Source organism: Apodemus sylvaticus, chromosome 23, assembly GCF_947179515.1.
Source record: "Apodemus sylvaticus chromosome 23, mApoSyl1.1, whole genome shotgun sequence".
Taxonomy (NCBI): domain Eukaryota; kingdom Metazoa; phylum Chordata; class Mammalia; order Rodentia; family Muridae; genus Apodemus; species Apodemus sylvaticus.
The window spans coordinates 49,616,915-49,636,423 of NC_067494.1; the positions used below are offsets into that span (position 1 = coordinate 49,616,915).

Sequence of the window (19,509 nt, forward strand, 5' to 3'; positions counted from 1 at the left end):
GTGCGCGCCGCCGTCGCGCGCCGGGAAGGGGAGTGAGCCGAGGCGGTGACGTCGCTCGGGAGGCGGAGGCGACAGCGACCTCGGCGGCGCCGCGCGGCGGAGACGGTTGCGCTCGATCGCGGTCTTGGCGTCATGGCGGCTGCCGGCGGCCGATAAGCGGCGGGGCGGGAGCGCGGACGGAGGAGGCGCCCTCGGTACTTCCCGCTCGGCCTCGGCGCCCGGAGATGAACTGATCGTAGGACCGGCTCCCCCAGCCCCGCGCGTCTCCGCCCGCGGCCTCCCCTCCCCCTCTGCCGTCCGCGGCGCGGGTCCCGCGGCCTGGGCGTCCAGGATCGCGGGCCCCGCGCTGGGCATCCTCCACCCGAGGCGCCGGCCCGCGCCACCCTTCGCCCCGCGCCCGCCGGTAAGGACGGGTCGGCGAGGCCCGGGGAGGCCGGGAGCCGGCGCGGCCCGCGAGGCCCGACGCCGCGCCGGGGGCGTGGGAGAGCGGCCCGGCGCATCCTCGGCGGCCTGGCGGCGCTGCCCGGCGCGCGGAGGGGACCAGCACGTGGGAGCGCGGGGGGGAGGGGGCGGCGGCCGGGCGAGCCCGGGAGGGCGCGCGGCGGGGCTGCGGGGAGCGGGAGGCGGGAAGGAGGCCGCGGCGCCCGGCTGCGGGGAGAAGGTGCAGCGGCCCCGCGCGGCGCCGCCCGGCAAACTTAGCCCGGAGCCGGGCAACTGCCAGGCGGGGAAGGAGGCTGCAGAGGGAGCCCTGGCCACTCCGGGGGGCTCTTATTGTTGAGACGCGGGAGCGTCCGGAGTCCCGGCGCTCGCGGGAGAACTTAGGGCCGGACGGAGAAAGGAGGCGAGGCTGGAAAGGAAGTCCAGCGGACCGGGAAAGCCATCTTGAGGGGCGAGAGGAAGGTGAAAGGGAAAGCGCCCAGGCGAGTGAACTTTCTCAGCCGCAGACTTTGCGGAGAGCAGGAGGCGGAGGGCTCCGACACGGTTTCACCGGGGCTGGAATTAATAGTTAACGTTAGGAATTACTGTTGAGGGCTGTGGATCGTGGGTGACCTGTCCTCGCAGAGGTATGGAGACTGAGCTCCGCAGGTTGGAAAATCGTGATCCAGGTGCAGAGTCGGCGGCCCCCGGGGCCGAGGGGCCAGCAAGCCTGTTCGGCCCCTTCTGTTCTCTGGAGTGGAAATAATCAGAGTTAAGTCCCTGCTGGAGTCGGAGGACAACTCTGCCGCGTTCCGAGTGTCTTGGTGGTACTTTCTGGCTGGGGAAGGATCTGACGTCTCCTTCCCCCGCGTCTTCCTCTCCCTCCCCTGCCAGAGATCTCCTTTGTTTATTCGTGGTTGGCTTGTAGGTGACTCTAGTGCTCTGGCGGAAATCTTGAGAGGTGGAAATATTGTCTCGCGCTCTCCCCCCCCGCCCCCCCTATCGTTTGCCTTGAAAATAAGAAACAGTGTATATTCTTTGTATTGCCTTTTTATGTTTTTTTTTTTAAGGCGTCTTAAGTACCTTACCCGGTAAATGTTTTTTTTTTTTCTTCCACTCTACCAGTGATTTACCTGGTACAAACCATCTGTTTTGGCCTTTGCATTTTTGCTAAGATCATGATACCTTTTATTACACTCTCTTCCGTATGAGCATTTAAAACTTTCCTTAGCTGGATATGAAGTTCTTGGTAATAGGAGTTGGAGCTGCATTTGGAGAAGTTACCAAGAAGCACTTTCCACTCTGCTTGTCTGTATATGTTACTTTGTGTTAGTAATCTATATAAATAGTGCTACACAGTAGCAAGTAGTCTGGAAAAGTTTGTTGCCCTTCTGTCAGAACAGCACTAGCAGTGGCAGGCTAGATTCTAGCAAGCAAGAATGTACTTAATAGATGCCTGGTTCTTGTAAGTGAAAGGCTTCCGGGTCTTCCTAGACATCTCTAGTCTAATGGTCTAGGTCCATTTCTGTGAGTTCTAAGTTGGGCTTACATCTTTTCCTACAGCAAATATTCTTAACTGCTAATATATTTCCCCTAGGTGACACAGAGAGGGCCCCAGGAAACTTATGAATGTTGAAGGAAGTTCGTCTTTGAAATTTTGATATCGGAGGAAATCGGCATTTATACTCATCTTTTCTTAATCTGAGGAGATTTGTTTTACTTAAACCGTCTTGATATTTACAATGAATGGACACAGTGATGAAGAAAGTGTTAGGAACGGCAGCGGAGAGTCAAGGTAAGCAAGCACTTTAAAACAGCCGGCTGCCCGAGGCCTGGAACGCAGTGTTTTTGTCAAATTGTCTTAGCTTGGCAAAACAATCCTAATAGCAGTTTTGTTAAGATTGCATGTTTTGTGTGTGTATGTGTGTAAAAATAGCAAGATAACAGGGAGCAGCTATAGAAGGCTTTGATCTGTTTAAATCTTTTGGAAGTTTATATTTTGAATTAATTGAAGCTGAAACAGTAAAGAGACATTAAAACTGACTTGGGCATTAACGAACTGTCCAAATAAATGCAGTAAGAATTTCTGCACTCCTATTTTCCTGAGTTTTATGTGCTACACCTGTGCTGTTCAGTTAGCTCCTAGGCACATGCAACAGTTTAGATCACAAAACATTCAAAATTCTGTAGGTTATACCAGGCATCTTCAAATAGTGTATAAATGACATGCTTATGCCACATGTCCACTGTATTGAGCAGCACTGATGGGAAGCACTGTAGAAAACTTTAGATACATTTGATGTGAATTCAGCCTGTTTATTTTTATATTGGAGCTTTAGAATTCTTACTTGGACCATATTGTTTCTTAGAAATAGAGTTTATGGAAATGAACTGTTGAGCCAGTTTATGTGTAAGACAATGTTTTTGCTCCATTTTTTTCGAGGCAGAGTCTGTGGTAAAGTTCTAGCTGCCCCTCCACAAGAGTTCTCACCTCATACTAAACGGAGCATTGACATCATAGTCACGCATCACTGCCTGGTCCTTTTTAATAGTCTCCACGTTACTATTACAGTTCATTATTTGTATATACTTACACATAGAAATCAGCAAAGTAGGTGTTGGAGTCTGTTACTCCCTATGAGTTGAGGTCAATTATTTTGTTGTTCTGATGAAATATTTGGTCTTGCAAAATGGGGATTACACTATTACTTATATATATATATAATTTACAAAAACATAAGATAAGTGAGATGCTGCTATGTCAGCTTAAAATGGTTCCTGGGACAGCAGCCATTGGTGTTCTGTGCCATGTAGGACACCACACTGAAGTTAGAGTGCTGGGTAAATGGGGGGCACAAGAAACAGGAGAGGTGCTGCTGACAAATGATGACAACACAGAGAATCGAGCACTTTAGTTAATAAGTATTGATCTAAAAGTTAAAAACCTGCGTGAGCTCGGGAGTGGCGGTGCACACTTCTAATCTGCATTCGGGAGGCAGAGGCAGGTTGGTCTCTCCGAGCTGGAGGCCAGCCTGGTCTGCATAAGAGTTTTAGGAGAGTCAGTACTGCGTAGAGAAATAGTCAGTACTGCCTCAACAAAGCTAAGGGGTGGGAGTTAGGGGAGGTTGTTCAGGAACATATGGTAGAGTTTATTGACTCAATGGAAGTGAAGCTAGAGGATTTGTGTGTGTGAGTGAGTGAGAGAGAGAGAGAGAGAGAGAGACAGAGAGAGAGAGAGATAGATAGATTGATTGATTGATTGATTGATTTTTTGGCAGCAGAGTTCCATGATGCAGCCCTAGCACACCTAATTCTCATCATGTAGACCAGGCTAACTGAATTCACTGAGATCCACTTGGCTTTGGCCTCTTGAGTGCTGCTGGTCTACTTAAGAGGATGTTTACACTTCAGTTGTGATTGGTATCTCTTAGATACATTGTAGTAAGTGAATAGAAGAGTTACTTGTTTAAGGTCTTATTCATTAGGAGTAAAGAAATGGTTAGTAAGTAGATATTCACAGAGAAACCTAGGAACCAGGGTACCCACAGAATAGGAAGTCAGACTCTTGACCAATATCTACTTGGTTAAGTCAGAGGATACCTGCTTGGTAAAGAATCAGAACGTAACCTATTTTAGTGTTTGCTGCCCTATCTAAAGCTAGGAGGAGAAGGAATAAAGCCAATTGGATAATGAACCAGGGGAGGCAGGGACCTTTGAAATTAGTAAGATTTCTTTTCCAACTTGGCGTAGTTGGAATATTATTCCTATAATTTACATATTATTGCTATAACCCCAGAAAGGGAGGCTGAGGTAAGAGGAGCAGACTACCGAATTATATTCTTTCTCAATTTATACTCATATTAAGTGCTAACAAAGCATATTTCTGTAATACTTGGAGTTAGTAATTCTGTCCTCAGACTCTGGTGCTTCTGAGTATCACTATTGAAGGATCTGACTACATGTGCTTTAGAATTTATTAGTTTCTTTTTTCTTGACCTTCATCATCTTACTGTTTTGTTGTCTTCCATTTTCTTGTCACCCTTTATCATTGATACTTCTTCCCTTTCTCCAAAATGGCTTTCCTTGTAAGGTTGTGCAAAGAAAAGGAATTGTGTCTAGTTAACAGAGGAGTTAAACCCTACAGATGGGATTTCTTACCAAAATACCGAAAGGTATCACAACTGAAAATAATAATAATGGAGAAATGAGAAAAACAGTCCACCTTTGGAGTTAGTATACATTGTAGATAGTTAAGCAACTTTGATTGTGTTGGTCAAGAAATGTATAATGTGTTTTGCTATAGAATTTCGTTTGTATTTTGTGGAAGCTTCTGAAATGAGGTTACCATTTGTTATTTTGGGTTGGGTTTAGCTTTTTACAGAAAAAGAAATGTGGAGGCGAAGGGGTTGATTCCTTGTGTATACAGCAGTCTCTGTTGATGAGAAGAAAGTTCCTGAGAGCTAGATTCTTTGGCTATGTTCTGATAGTTTAGAAACCTTGCTTAGAAAAGTGGGTTAGGGCTGAGATTGGGAAGTGGACACAGGCTTCTGTTCCTAACCACGAAGCTTTTTGGTGGCAAAGGAGCACTTAGTTGTTTTCAGTGGAGTCTTATTTGGTATTAGCTATATTTCTGCATGGGCCTCATGCCCAGGAGTAGTTGGCCAATATAAAACTAACTCAGTGCTAGTTTTGTAGATTTTTTTTTTCTATTTTGCTTTGTTTGGGCATTTTTTTCTTACTGGTCTTTGGCTTGTATATTATGGTTTCTGATTTGTGTTGTAGTGGGTTTTTTCCTTCCTTCTCTTCCTTCCTCCCTTCCTGAGTGGGCATGGAGTTGGGTAAGAGGGAAAGGTTGCATCAGATAGGTTGTATGAAGATGGTATTTCCATGGCCCATGTCTTATGGTCCTAGAACTCATGAGGCAGAGGCAGAACTCTGGGTTCAAGGCCAACCTGGCCTTTATAGGGAGTCCCAGGTCAGCCCCAGGTTAGGGGAAAAAAAGCAACTAGTAAATAAAATAAAATAAAAAAATAAAAGCGAAATTATGTGTTTGTGTTTTTAGAGTACGTCTTTAGTTTTTAATTAAGTACAGGCCAGGATGTACCTGTATGCAGGTCAGCTGGACACAGTTTATGTGACTGAAGCCAAGCTCTCTGACCCCAGTGCTGGAAGCCCCAGCTGTAGGGTATGGGCAGGGTCTTCAAACCCTGCTTAAACATTTAAAAGATTGTGTTCACTCGTTCTTTTTGTATTCCTGCACATGAAGCCCGAGGTCTCACATGTTCGGCAGTTCTATAGAACCCTGAGGTACATCTGTACCCTACAGATTTCCATCCTAACGGTGTTTCCAAGAGTGATTTAGCCCAGTAATGGACAAATATTTGAAATGTGATCACATTATTTTTTTGGATAATTGATAGATGCTCGTTAGGTTCAATTTTTAGCAACTTTGTCATGCAAGGTTTACAAGTAGTGTTACTTGAGTCTTTAAATCAGTTGTTCTCAACCTTCCTAATGCTTCGTTTAACCACTTTATACAGTTCTTTATGCTTTTGCTGATCACCAACCACAAGATTATTTTTGTCTCTACTACTTCATAACTGTAATTTTGGTAGTTCTGAATCACAGTGTAAATAACTGGTAGGCAGGATATCTGATATGTACCCCTGTGTTAGTCAGGGCTACACCGAGAAACCCTGTTTCAAAAACAACACAAAACAAAAAACTTGTTTTATCTTTTACATTAGATTTGAATACTTTTCATAAGACATTGTAAAAAATGGTGTTTCTTGCTCTTTTACAATCACCTTTTTAAAAGTCACTTGAGAAAGTTTGTGAAGTAATGCTAACTGAAGTAATGACAAGAAGCATTTTCAGGAAGATAGAAAGCTAGGAAATGCTGAAGATGGGCTGGCCAGAGGTGATCTAGTTCAGAAACCAGGCTGTGACAGTTTTGGTGATGTCATTCCTTAGGTATATGTGTTTATTTCATTTCTATTAGTCCACATTTTGTCCAGTTGTGCTTTTTTTGTCTTTATTTTCCCCCCACATCCTCTGCATGCTTCTGAAGCTAAGATCTCTGTTTAGAAACTCCATAAGCTTCACCCCAGAAGCTTTAGCAGTTGGCTACACTCTGAGCAGAATTAACCAAGTTATAAGTTTCATTGTTGCCTGAGACTGCTGAGTATAGGTTACTGTAATTAGTGTTACTTTTAGCTGGTGAGTTTAAAAGAATTATGTGATTTCTAGTGTAGTGCTGCCCTGTGTATAAAGGTACGAGATAATGTCCAGGCAGTGATGACAGCAAGTTGCCTGTTGGTTTATGTGTTTAACTGGATCATACCTGTTGTAGTTCTATATTTAAGAAGTGTGTTTCTTCTGTAAAGAGTTATTTGAAAGGCTATTTTTTTCTTTAAAGTTTTTCTTTTTTAATTTATTTGGTGTGTGTGACCAGGTCCCATTGTAGCCCAGGAGGCGGGCTTGGGGCACTTGGGAGCTCTGTCTCCAGGTGTTGTGACTTGAAAGGAGTGCTGGGAGTAAAGGTGTGCAACCGCACTTGGAAGTACCTGCTTTTATCTTTTAAAATGGGAAGTTTTAAAATGCACAGGCAGAGAAGTTCAGAACCCAGTTGTGGTTCATTCTTCTGAGCCTGTTGGGAATGTAGAACTGGGTGTCACACTAGAGCCTCCGCATTGTACCAGCGTCCTAAGGGATTTGTATACATGTTAAACTTATAGTTTAAATGCAGAAGTAAAATGAACCTGTTTACTTAAGTAATTTAGCCACTTATTTCCACAATTGTTGTTACTGGCGGTTTCCTTAAATAAGTTTTTTGTATGCCAGAGAGATGCTAGGTAGAAACACGTGCAGTGGCAAAGTATAAGTGTTGATTTTCTGACTGAACCAAGCGAGGTGCACACAGGGTACTGTGTGTCACAGGAAATTTCAAAACACATTCCCACAAAACCCCATTGCTATCCACTGTTTCACAATTTTGCTTTATGGGTAGGGAAATGAAGTTTATAAACAGTTTTAAAATTGTTTATTGAAAATTTTATTTGTGTGTGTGTTTGTATGCCACATTGGTGTGCGGTGACTGAGGAGGCCGTGATTAGCCTGCGGAGCTGGAGTTACGGACAGTTGTATGCTGCGTGATATGGTGCTAAGAACTGAACTTGATTCCTCTGAAGGAACACAAGTCCTTTAGCCACATACGTAACTGTTTGAAAACTCACTGTTTTAAAGCCATTAATATGGCCTGGGGGTCAGCCCCATGGGTAAATGCTTGCTTGGTGCACAGCATGCGGGTTTGAGCTTGGATCGCAGACCTTACATGGGGCACTCAGCTGCGCTCCCAGCATTGAGAGCTAGAGACGTGGGACCCCAGAGACCCGCCTAGTGCGTGAGTTCCAGGTTCAGTGAGAGGTCCTGACTCAGAACAGAAGGTGGAGGACTGACCTGCCTGAGGAGCAATCTTGGGTTTTAATTGAAGCCCCCTCAGCAGATAGAGCACGGAACTGTGTCCAAAAACTACCCATAGAGTATCCCTGCAGCTGGCCTAGAGCTTAGAGGTGACTGGAGTGCTTGCTGAGTGCTGAGTGCTGGGATTAAAGGTGCAGGCCACCACTACCTGGCTCCACGGGGGTCATAACCCTTTTCTGTGCTCTTATAACTTCTGCTCCAACAGTGGGGAAGCTGGCTCTGGTTACCCATGCACTCACCTAGAATGTATGGAAAATAGGTTCAGGCTCTAATCAGAATGTTTAGGCTTTAATCCCGGGAGAACCCAATTTGCCAACTTGAATACAGTGTATAGGTACCTTTAGCCTGGCAGTGTCCAATCAACCCAGTGCTTCCCAAAGTTGCTGATTACTTCATTTTCCCATTCAGGGTTTTCTTTTCTTTTATTATTATTTTTTAAGATTTATTTATTATGATATGTAAGTACACTGTAGCTGTCTTCAGACACACCGGAAGAGGGTGTCAGATCTCATTATGAGATGGTTGTGAGCCACCATGTGGTTGCTGGGATTTGAACTCAGGACCTTCAGGACAGCAGTCAGTGCTTCAACCACTGAGCCATCTCTCCAGCCCCCAGGGTTTTCAAATTTGTAATCAAGTTAGGTGCATTTGTTAGTTGTATTACATTTGAAATCTATCGTACTTATTAATTTAAAAAAAATGTGCATTAGAGTTCTGAGTTTTGACAAATGCACAGAACCAAAAACTGTACAGAACATTGTCTTACCTTGAAAGTTTTCTTAGGTATCTTAGATTTTCTGGATTACAGTTTCCATTTTAATAGGGTTTCAGAATAGTTGTATTCAAATCAAAATTCATACATATATAAAATTATTCACATGGAGTTGTAAGCTTTTAAAATAATAAATGAATTTTAGAAAGATTATTCTAATTTAGAGGTAACAACAGATTAGTATCTGTATCCTCTTAGCTAGGCAGGTACTTATGGCTGTGTGGTCGTGCAGGGGAGGTGACGGAAGGCGGTTTGGTCAGTGCTAGGACCATGTAGGGAGCTATATGGAAGATTCCCACAGAACCTTTACAATCTGGGTAAAAGTTGATATAGTTTTCAAAAAAAGAACAAATGGTACTTTTACTAGGAAATGAAAAATTTTTGCCAATATCGTATATCCCAGTATAGAAGAGCTGTTCTCTCTAATAAAGAGAAATATTGGACATTCCTGTTTTACAGTCTTTACACTGAGATTGATTCCTGATTATGCTGAAGTTTTTGTGTGGTTTAGTTGGAATGGGGGAATGAAGGAAACTTCAAAAAGGAGGCAGAGTAGATGATGGGAGGGTAAACAGAAAAGGAAAAGGCTCCTCAGATCCACAGAAAAGGAAAGACGGTACACACACACACACACACACACACACACACACACACGGGCTCCATAGACCTCGTTTTAAGGGAGACAATACTGCACTGGAACCTCCTGTAACTTCGTTACTGAGAACCGTTCTTCACAGGTGAAGCTGTGTTGTTAGCTGCCCTGGCCATGAGCTGTGACTGCTTCCTCAAGCCAACAGTTAACTACATGCTAAGCCAACAGTTAACTACATGCTAAGCCACACACAAACGTTTCTTTGGTGTGGGCAGATTAGGTAAGATTTAAGATGTTGTTGTTGAAATGAGATAACAGAGAAAGGTTAAAAGGCATTCCTAGTAGTCAGTGGTTACATTCTTTCTCAGAGCTGAAGCACAGGAGAAAACTTTCTGGGTCCTCTTTAGAGACCTCAGCTGCTGCCTCTCAGCCATATTGTCCCTTTCAGAAATACAGTTTTCACTGGAATGGAATGAATTTTTTGTTTTTGTTTTTATTTTTCAGTTTTTAAAAGGAGGAATCATTAGAACCTCAGTAAGATTAAATTTTGTATATATTAAAAATACCATGTTGTGGTGCATTTTATGAGGTGTATTTTGACAGGTTTTGAGAAAGGGCAGAATGGCTGGGGATTGGTGTAGTTCTTTGCTAGCATGTGCAAGACCCAGGCTCAGGTGTTCCAGAAGGTGGGGACTGTGGGTAGATGACAGAGCTCTCAGAAGTTTAATGGGACCATGAGAGCAGCAGGACCTGGGTGAGCAGAGCAGTCTTCAGTTCCTCACCTCACTAGATGCTGCTGCTGGCTTCTTGTCATTGAGGTAGGCAGTGACTGTCATTATCTGATGGAGGTTTGTTTTTTAAAAGATGCATTCGTTTTAATTTTACCAGTGTTTTGCCTGCATGTGTCTAAGTGGACTGTGTGTATGCCTGGTCACCATGGAGGCCAGAAGAGGGTGCTAGAGCCCCTGGAATTGGACTTAGAGGAGGTTGTGAGTGGCCATGTGGTGTGTGAGACCCAAACGTCAGTCCTCTGCAGAAGCAGCAGGCGTTCTTGACCTCTGAGCCATCTAGCCCTAGAGTACACTTTCTCCCTCACAGCTTTAAATAACTGAATCCTGAAATACATTAATCGGAGGAAGCCACTTGAATGTGTATTAAATTCCAGCTGTATAAATCCTAGCCTTAGCATGCACTGTGCCAAAGGGTTGACTCGATGTGCAGTCATTTAGTCATACATTGTCCTGATGATTACTAACCCAACGTGCACTGCACTGGCTATAGTATTGTTCAGTCAGTGACTCACAGTTGATGCAGACTGTGCTTATATTTGGCTATATACATACTGATGAAATACCAAACTATAAATAGTTTTGTTTAAAACTATACAGTATAGAAATTTGATTGTTTGTTTATTTCTAAGACAGGATCTCATCATGTAGCCTTGGCTGGCCTGGAGCTTGCTAAGTAGATTGGGCTGGCCTCAGACTCTAGGGATCCTCCTGCCTCTGATTCCTGGGTGCTGGCTGGGACTAAGGTGAGCCTCAGCACAGCTGGTGGGAGCCTTACTTCTTGTGGCAGCATTAAAGAAAATTAAACATGTTAGTGTTTTAAAAACATGGCCTTATTTTTCTGACTCAGCTACGTTGGATGATTTCAGGCCTCCCTGAAGTAATGGCGGCCACAGGGCGAGCTGCCATGGATAGGCCTGACTTCAGCACGCTCTTCCCTGTGGGATGCAGTGCCAGCTCATAAGTGCTTGATTACTTCTGAATTGTTCACTACTGACGGGAAAGAAGCTACCTACTTATACATGTTAGAGTCAGCCATGTATCCTACTAGTACTGTGATTTCACGGGCATGTTATGACACACTACCAGTAAAGTCTCATTGTGTGTGTATAGACTCCTTTTCCTCATCTCTTGACACTTGAAAGGAGTGGCTCTCAGTCCGTGGGTCTCGGGCGTCGAAGAGCCCACTCACGGGTTGCCTAGGACGTTAGAAAACACAGATATTACATTACAATTTAGAACAGTAGTAAAATTGGTTATGAAGTAGCAATGAAAGTAATTTTATGGTTGGGGGTCATCACCACACCAGGAACAGCCTCAGGAAGGCTGAGGACCCTGCTCTAGAGCATTGAGTTTAGCCTCAGCCTCAGCATGACTAACCCAGCTAGTGATGGGTTTCAACTTAGTCATGCTCAAAACGACCCTTTGTAGCATCCATTTCTAGCAGCCTTATTCTCATTGCTTCAGTGTGGGACTTCAGGTATGTAGGATCGTAGTACAGTTAATTTTTCTTTGATTGGTTGTTTTGAATGATCAAAAGATCTGTTTTTGCTTGATGGTTAGAATCTAACAGCAGTGGCATGACCTGGCTTTTAGAGTCAGATGGGAAGATGATTTCCAGATTACTGAAATCCTTGGAAGCTGTTGCTGCTCTCTGTCTCTGTCTTGTTTCTCTGCATGTGTGTCTCTGTGTGGGGCCGCATCCCTGTGTAGAAGGCGTGCGGATTGTCATAGTACAGTCTGAAGCTGTTGCTCATGCATTCTTGTCTTGTTAGTGCTCAGGCTCACCTGTTGTTGGCAGAGGTTAGCTCTCTGTCAACATTGCTTCTTCGTCTGTGGTGGCATGGATATGGTGTTACCCAATCGACTGGACTTAAGGGTCCCTCCCGATTTAACGAGCCCCAGCATCTGGTTAGGCTGGAGATACTTAGTCCAAACGTTATTTTAGCGTTGTAAAGGCATTATGCCTGACACATAGGAGATATCATGAGTGCATGAAGTGGAGCAGTGTCCTACCTCCAGGGCAGTGGGAACGGCTGCAGGAAGGGCGTGGTGCCATACTGTAGTCTTGGTTCTGCCGATGCTTTGAAGAGAGAGCATTTTCAGATGAGGAAGAGTAAGGGGTAGATAACTATGCTGGGCTTTCCCCCTTTGTTTTTAGATAGTTACTCCACATAACCCGACTGTCTTGGAACTTGGCTATGTAGACCAGGACTCTCTGAGGTCTGTTTGCCCTGGCTTCCTCCCTGTTTTGTTTCTTGTAGAAACCCCTGCTCACTAATTGTTGAGGTAAACAAATGTAATCAAATTATTAATTATAGAAAACCTATTTTTTAAAAAAAAATCTGGGCTGAATAAACAGTGCAGTGTATTAGAACTCCCACTGCCCCCCAAACCTGGTCTCAGATTCATATCTTTTTTCACTGTCAGGTAGGTGGGTGCTACCCTTGATGCTGCTACCCTTGATGCTGCTATTGGTTCTGTTAGCGTGGATACCTGTTCTTACACTGCACATGTCCTAGCTAGCAGGACAGCTTTGTTGTCACAGTGAAAATATGCTTAAAGTGTAGGGTGTCATATCTTAAGTTTTGTCTTACTGGAGAATAGGCATGAGGAAGGGCACTATGGCTGACAAGACACCAGAAGACATTTTCCAGGTATTAGATGTTTGGGGAATTGATTGCTAAAGTAGCCAGCTTCTTGCACAGGGTCAGGGTTCCATGTACACGGTGGACTGTGGGGGAAGTAGACTGCGCCAGGCCTTTCTGATTATTCCAGAGAAGTTACAGTTTTTATTAAGTGACTGAGGAAGAATACAATGAAGCAATGTAGAGACAGGAAAACTGGAGAAGAGAATGAGAATGTACAGGGTTGTTACATTTCTGAAGAACAGGAAGGAAGAGGATGTAGCCTTAGCAGCACTTTGATTGATAAACTGTCCTGAGTTTGCCAGGTGGAAAGCTGGAAGGCAGGAATGTAGTTGCTAAGTGCAAGCAGTTCCGGTGTCTGCTTCTGTTGGTCACGTGTGGAGTGTCAGGTAGGCAAGCACACCGTAGCGTCCAGGCAGAGTGCAGTGAGAACTCTGCGCCAGCAGGTTAGCCACACTCAGCAGCTTTGCAGGAATGTAAGTGCTTGCACCAAGGTTGCCCAAGAGGTGGGGAAAACAAGTGAATTCAAGGGCGGAAGGAAGAAGGTAGGCGTTTACATTGTAAAACAGAGAGAATGATGTCAGATTAGGTTGATAGACAGCTACCAGAGTTCAAATTTTAGGTATTTTAGTTTGGCAGTAAACATAAACCTTTAACATCTTCAAAATAAGTTGTGGTGACAGCTTTGCCACCATCTCTGAGACCTTTGAGATGATCCCAGGCCCACAGTTACAGCCGGGGTGAGGCTCGCCACCCTGACATCCTGATGCAGGTTGGAACTTGAAAAGCATTTCTTTCTGTCAGGCAATTCATAGATACAGAACGTTAGCATTCTCCTTAAGGGATTCATGAGCATTTGACTAGAGAGTCTATAGCTACACAGAATTCTTTAAAAAGAAGTAAATTAAAATGACTGTCCTGTTTTGTTAACGGGCTGTTAATATCTTTGTAAGTATTCAGGCTGACGGCAATAACTGTTCAGTACCTTAGGGAATGTTGGAAGAGAATTAGTTTCTAAATGATTACAGATGTGAATGTTGATTGTTTCTCTAGTTTTGCTTTGGCTACAAACTTTTAATTTATTTAAGATTTATTTTGGCTTTTATTTCTGAGATATACCTACTTTTTACACAATGAGATTTATTTTTCAATAATGCAAAGTAATGTTTATTATCATGCTTTCACACAGGTTTGGTTGACATACCTTGTTTCTACTATCTCTGGTCTGGTGGTCATGTGATGTGACAAAGATACTTTCCCTTTTCTCCTTCCCCACTTCCTTAGGACACTGTCCCCTCCCCTAATGGCCCTGTTCTAGGTTCACATCTCTACCCACACCTACATTGGCACATCCGAAAATTTAAACTACCTGGCATTTGTCTTTTCCAGTCTGTTCCTTCACGATATAATTTTCCATTTGATCCTTTGCCTGTAGCTCTCATTCTGTGTGTGTGTGCACCACATTTCCGTGTCCTTGTGAGTTGATTAACATCTTGGCTACTGTTGTCCTTGTCCCTGTGTATATAGCCCGCATCCATGTGGACAGACAGACAGTCATACAGTAGAGTGCAGGAGTGCCGTGCTATAGCTGACTTATATAGTATTTTTATTTTTGGACAAACCTCTCTTCTAATTTTCAGAGTGCCTTTACCTATAAACCTTGAAGGAAAATCATAAAGTCCCAGACAGGGATTTCTAATCGAGTAAGCCACCAGTAAGCTGGTCGGTCAGTCGGTCTGTCTGCCTGCCTGCCTGCCTGCCAGTCTGTCAGTCTGTCTGTTTGCCTGGAGAATTTGAAAATACGTTGCAAGAATTGTCTCATGCACATTTGACTTGGTCTGCCCTTTCTAAGAACAAACACTGTCTTCCCTAACCCCGTGCCCAGCGTGTTCAGGGAGTCTCCCTCTCCAGTCCATGTCGGCCAGCCACCTCGGTCTGCCAGTGGTCCATACTCAGACACATATGCAGTTGGCTGTTGTTTCTCTTTTATCTCCTTTAAACTGGAATAGTCCTGTCTTTTATTAAATTGTCTTTGGGGACTACATACCAGTCATTTTGTACAGTATATACTCAGCAGCTTGTGTTTGTTGTATGTGTCCTTGTAATTAAGGTCACATGACACAACTTAAGAACACCTGGAAGCTCATGTCTTACTTGCTGCTATTAGCCTTACTGCCTTAAAGAGATACTGTAGTGTGTGTTTATTGTAAAAGTAAGGCTTCACTGAGATCAGAGATTCTCAGCCGTAGTGTTGTAGTCCCTCGGGTTTGCAGTTACTTCTTACTTTAATTTTATTACTGTTATGAATTGTAATGGAAATGGTTGTGTTGTTGTTGTTTTTTTAAACATTAGGATTGTTCGGCTTAGCTTTCGCTTTGTGTGGCCCAGCACTAGTCTCCCATTTCTTAGGGGAATTGTCTTGTAAGTGTGCAGCAGTATTTAGGAATCGTGATCTGGATGCAAGGCAATTACTAAATTTTAAAATTACAGTTTAATTTTAACTGACCAAACTGTGTATCTTTAAACTCTAAACTATTGAATCTAAGTTAATAATAATATGACGTCAAATCAAAAGTAGTCTTTAAAAATAAATGATTGTGAATATATCAAGTTGTTGGCCTACTTGTTCTTGTTACACGGAAATCAGTAGGCTTTAAGGCAGCAGTTTAACTATGGGGATGAGCAGTTTTGAAACCAGAGAGCAAAGGAGTTATTTCAGTTACCATCAGTAATAATGTTATTAATCTGAGATTGATTAATTGGATGTGTCCATGCCTATATATTGACCCCTAAGATAAAACAAGCAGATTATTAGTGTCATTTAGAACCAAGAAACTCAACCAAAATGACGCAAACATAAAACTGAAGGAGTTAAAAACTGTGAATTAGAAGTACTAGCTTAAATTAATGTATTTTCTCTAAAAATGCATGCATTGTAGTTCATTCTGCTGAACACACAAGAAGACATATACCTAGTCACTGTCTTACCTCACACTTGTACTCTGCTTAGCTTTTGATGAAATGACAGTCATAGTTTGAGTTATAGCAGGAAGTCCACAAAGTGTGCCTGATGCGATACGTCTTATCAGAAAGCAGGTCGGGAGCAATAATTTTATTTGTATAATGTTCAAGTTAGGGTAAACATTTATACCATGAAATATTTACCACTTATTGAATCATTGAAAACATCTTTTCCCCCTAGCCTTAAAAAGAAAAGGTGTATTATTATTACCATGGTTCGTAGTTACGCTGTTGTGTGGTTGGACATCAGAATTCATTTCTTTTAAAACATTCCCTTCCTCTCCATCTTTATTCAAAGAACAACCCAATAAACTACTTTGGACATAAATACCAAAGTCCCGCAGGTCCTACTACTAAGCATGCCCCTTACTTACTGAAACGGAGACAGGAGTCTGACAGCCTGCCCTTCCTCAGCCGTTAGATGCAGTGTGTCGGGTCTCAGATTGTAACCAGGGGCGCCCTGAGCCTCTGACCTTTCTGCCTTCTCCACTTCCATGGTGTTTGTAGGCTTGCTTTACTGAGTTATAACTGAGATAGGCTCTGGGCTTGTGCATGTTTGACAAGCAGGTTTTATGCTAGGTACTTGAGTGAAAATAAGAACTGCGAGGTAGCAATCTGCGACTTTCCAGCTCCTTTTTTTTTTTTTTTTAAATGGGAAGGATAAATTTAACAGTACTTTATACTAAATGGTCTTGATTGCTTCCCCAAACCTGGTCTTGTCTAGATCAGCTGTTATAAACATAGCACAGGAAGCTGCTTATCAGCTTACCATGGAGCTACCTCAAGATAGGAGTTCTTTTGACAGTAAAGACTTTGTTGTTTCAGTCTCCCCAGGCCTGATCTATGAGAGGTTCTCAGTGAAGTTTATTGAATTAATGATTTTTCTCAGCTGTGAGTTAATAGAGAAATAAAATTGTCAGGAAAAAGAAATCTCCTATAGTCTTGCTACAGTTTGTACCATTAGTTCAAGGAAAATAAGACATCCCCCTTTATTAAAAGACTCTGAATGATATCTGAGAGGCTTGGAGCTGTGGGGGGGAGGGAGTACTGGTGGGAAGGGTTTGGGAATGGAGAGAGAAAGCAGTATTGGTTGAAACAATGTTACAACCATAAATCTCACTAGAGGAAAAGTTTTACACTTCCTATTACTATGAAACAAAATTATACCACACTTTCAAAATACATATATATTTGTTAATTTAAACATTTAATTTGTAGAATGAAAATTTTTCCTGGACACTTTATTACTCTGTTTTACAACTCTTTTAGGTACTGTTTTTTTCTGCGGAAGAGTAGCTTTTTAAAGTAGTCTGTCAGCAAATTGTGCCACCTGGTGGTAGTTTGGAAAATTCCAGAAGCCAGAAGATAATACCCTGTGCTTCTTTCTCTCAAGTGTTGGGATTTCAGACTTGCATCACTGCACAGTGACAGAAATAATCTTGAAAACAAGGATGTTGTTTTCACTGCAAGAAATGGGCTTATTTTCTACCCTCTGTAGTAAGAATCACCAACATGCTTATTAATTTCTTCATACAGTTCCTAAATTTAAACTGTTAGAGCTAGCCTCTAATAAGGCTTTTGTATAATGACTTACACATTTTGTCTTCCCAGTGTTTAGCTCAGGATCCCATAGTTGGTAGGCCTTGCACATTATCTTTGAGGAAGATTACAATCCTACAAATAAGTATGTACAATGGCCTGTGATGGCAAATGCCTTTAATCTCAGTATCCCAGGAGGCAGAGGCAGGCAGATTTCTATAAGTTCCAGGCAAGCCTTGTTGGTGTACAGAGTGACTTCCAGAATAGCTGGGACTACACAGAAAAACCTTGTGTCTCCAAAACAAAAACAAAAAGCCAAATATGTATGCCTGTCTTAGGGTTTTACTGCTGTGAATAGATACTGTGATCAAGGCACATCTTAAAGGACAGCATTTAATTGGGGCTGGCTTTCAGATTCAGAGGTTCAGTCCATTATCAAGATGGGGGAAAATGGTAGCATTCAGACAGGCATGGTGTAGGACGAGCTGAGAGTTCTACATCTTCATCTGAAGGCTGCTAGGAGAAGACTGGCTTCTAGGCAGCTAGGACAAGTGACACACCTACTCCAACTAGGCCACACCTCCTAATGGCACCAGTCCCTGGGCCAAGCATATACAAACCACCACACATGTGCATTACTATAAATGTATATTGCCCTTTGTATTTGGACACAGATAATTGAAATATTAAACTGTATCTTTCTGCTGAAGAGTTAAATTCCTGTTGATTGTTGCTTAAAGTTTTTATTTTTAATTGTAGTCAGTCAGAAGATGATTCTGGGTCAGCATCAGGCTCTGGATCTGGCTCGAGTTCTGGCAGCAGCAGTGATGGAAGCAGCAGCCAGTCTGGGAGCAGCGACTCTGACTCTGGTTCTGACTCAGGAAGTCAATCGGAGTCTGAATCAGATACATCCCGAGAGAACAAGGTTCAAGCAAAACCACCCAAAGTTGATGGAGCTGAGGTAATGTAGTGCAAAATAGGCTTATGCAGTTGAACTGGCTTAGACAGAAGCAGATGGCTGTAAAATACTTACATATACAAATAAAGCCTTTTCTTCTTCTCTTAGACAGAAATGAAATCTTGTAACTGACTGGATAGTGTCATGGTCTGGGAGTATGGCTCAGTAATACAGCACTTGCCTAACACGCGTGTTAGAAATTACATGTCGTAGATAAAAGAAAAGGCTGCTCGAGGTCTTCTGGTTAGACTTGCAATGACCTCCTAAGGTCTACAAGGGGCGCTTTATTGCTGACAGCTGGAGGGCTTGACAGACCTGTTTCCTGCAGCTTCCTTCCTGCAAGGGAATGATTACTCTTCAGTACCAGTCCCTGCAGAGCTGAGATGCTGGGGCCTAAGATATCAGCCCTGTTGTAGCTTGCCACAGGAGAGCACAGGCAACTGCAGCCTGTAGGAGGGACGCTGTACAGCTCCACTTTGTCCAGAGAAAACTGGAAGCACTAGGAGCTTGGTGGTTATTACATATAAAATCCAGCACGTCATATATTCTGATCTTCACCTGAAGCCTTGCATTGCTTTTCCCTGTGTTGCGGGGCACTGTCTTCATGTAGTGAGTGAGGAGGATATAAACTTGGAGGGTATAAATGTTGAGACATTTCATCTCTCCCTGCTTTGTTTTTGGTAGTTTTGGAAATCCAACCCCAGTATTCTGGCTGTGCAGAGATCTGCCATGCTCAGGAAGCAGCCACAGCAGACCCAGCAGCGTGCAGCCTCGTCCAACAGTGGGTCCGAGGAGGTGAGCACACAGACACTTGCTCGCTTCCTTACCAAGCACCACTGCTGTGGAGGATAGCAGTGCCTGGGTTCAGATCTGTGATGAATCTTGACCTACAGACATCTTCTGGAGTGCCAGTGTTCCTACTTTTAGAGGTTAATCAAAAGCAGTTAGTGGGATTTGTTTCCTCATCATGGCAAAGCAGGGAATAAGATCTCGATGTATGGATGCCTGCCTGCTCTCCCAGCTCTTAGAGGCTGGAGCACAGTGAATTAGAGTTTAGCACTGGCCATATGTGCCTGAGGCTAACCTGTGGACCTAGTAAATACTGTTTCAAGACAAGTACTGGAAAAACCAAAGGCGAACCTGCAAGAAATATTAAATGTGATGAATTGGCATAGGAATGAATATTTGTAATCTTAGAACTTGTGAGACGGAGGCAGGAGGATTGTAGCTCGAGGCATTTTTTCAGTGCCCCGCCCCTAATATTTTATACATGTGTGTGTGATGTACACACA

The 19,509-nt window shown here is 43.3% G+C and overlaps 1 protein-coding gene across 1 annotated transcript in view; it reads left to right on the forward strand.

The window, feature by feature from the left end:
* The first annotated feature begins 326 nt into the window (after window positions 1–326).
* Window positions 327–19,509, forward strand: part of Chd1 (chromodomain helicase DNA binding protein 1) — a 62,651-nt gene continuing 43,468 nt past the window's right edge. Inside the window, exons 1-4 of the mRNA XM_052170034.1 lie at window positions 327–403; window positions 2,015–2,212; window positions 18,019–18,220; window positions 18,902–19,012. Of these exons, the coding sequence (XP_052025994.1) occupies window positions 2,160–2,212; window positions 18,019–18,220; window positions 18,902–19,012 (366 nt within the window). The 5' untranslated portion in view covers window positions 327–403; window positions 2,015–2,159. The remainder of the gene's footprint in view (window positions 404–2,014; window positions 2,213–18,018; window positions 18,221–18,901; window positions 19,013–19,509) is intronic.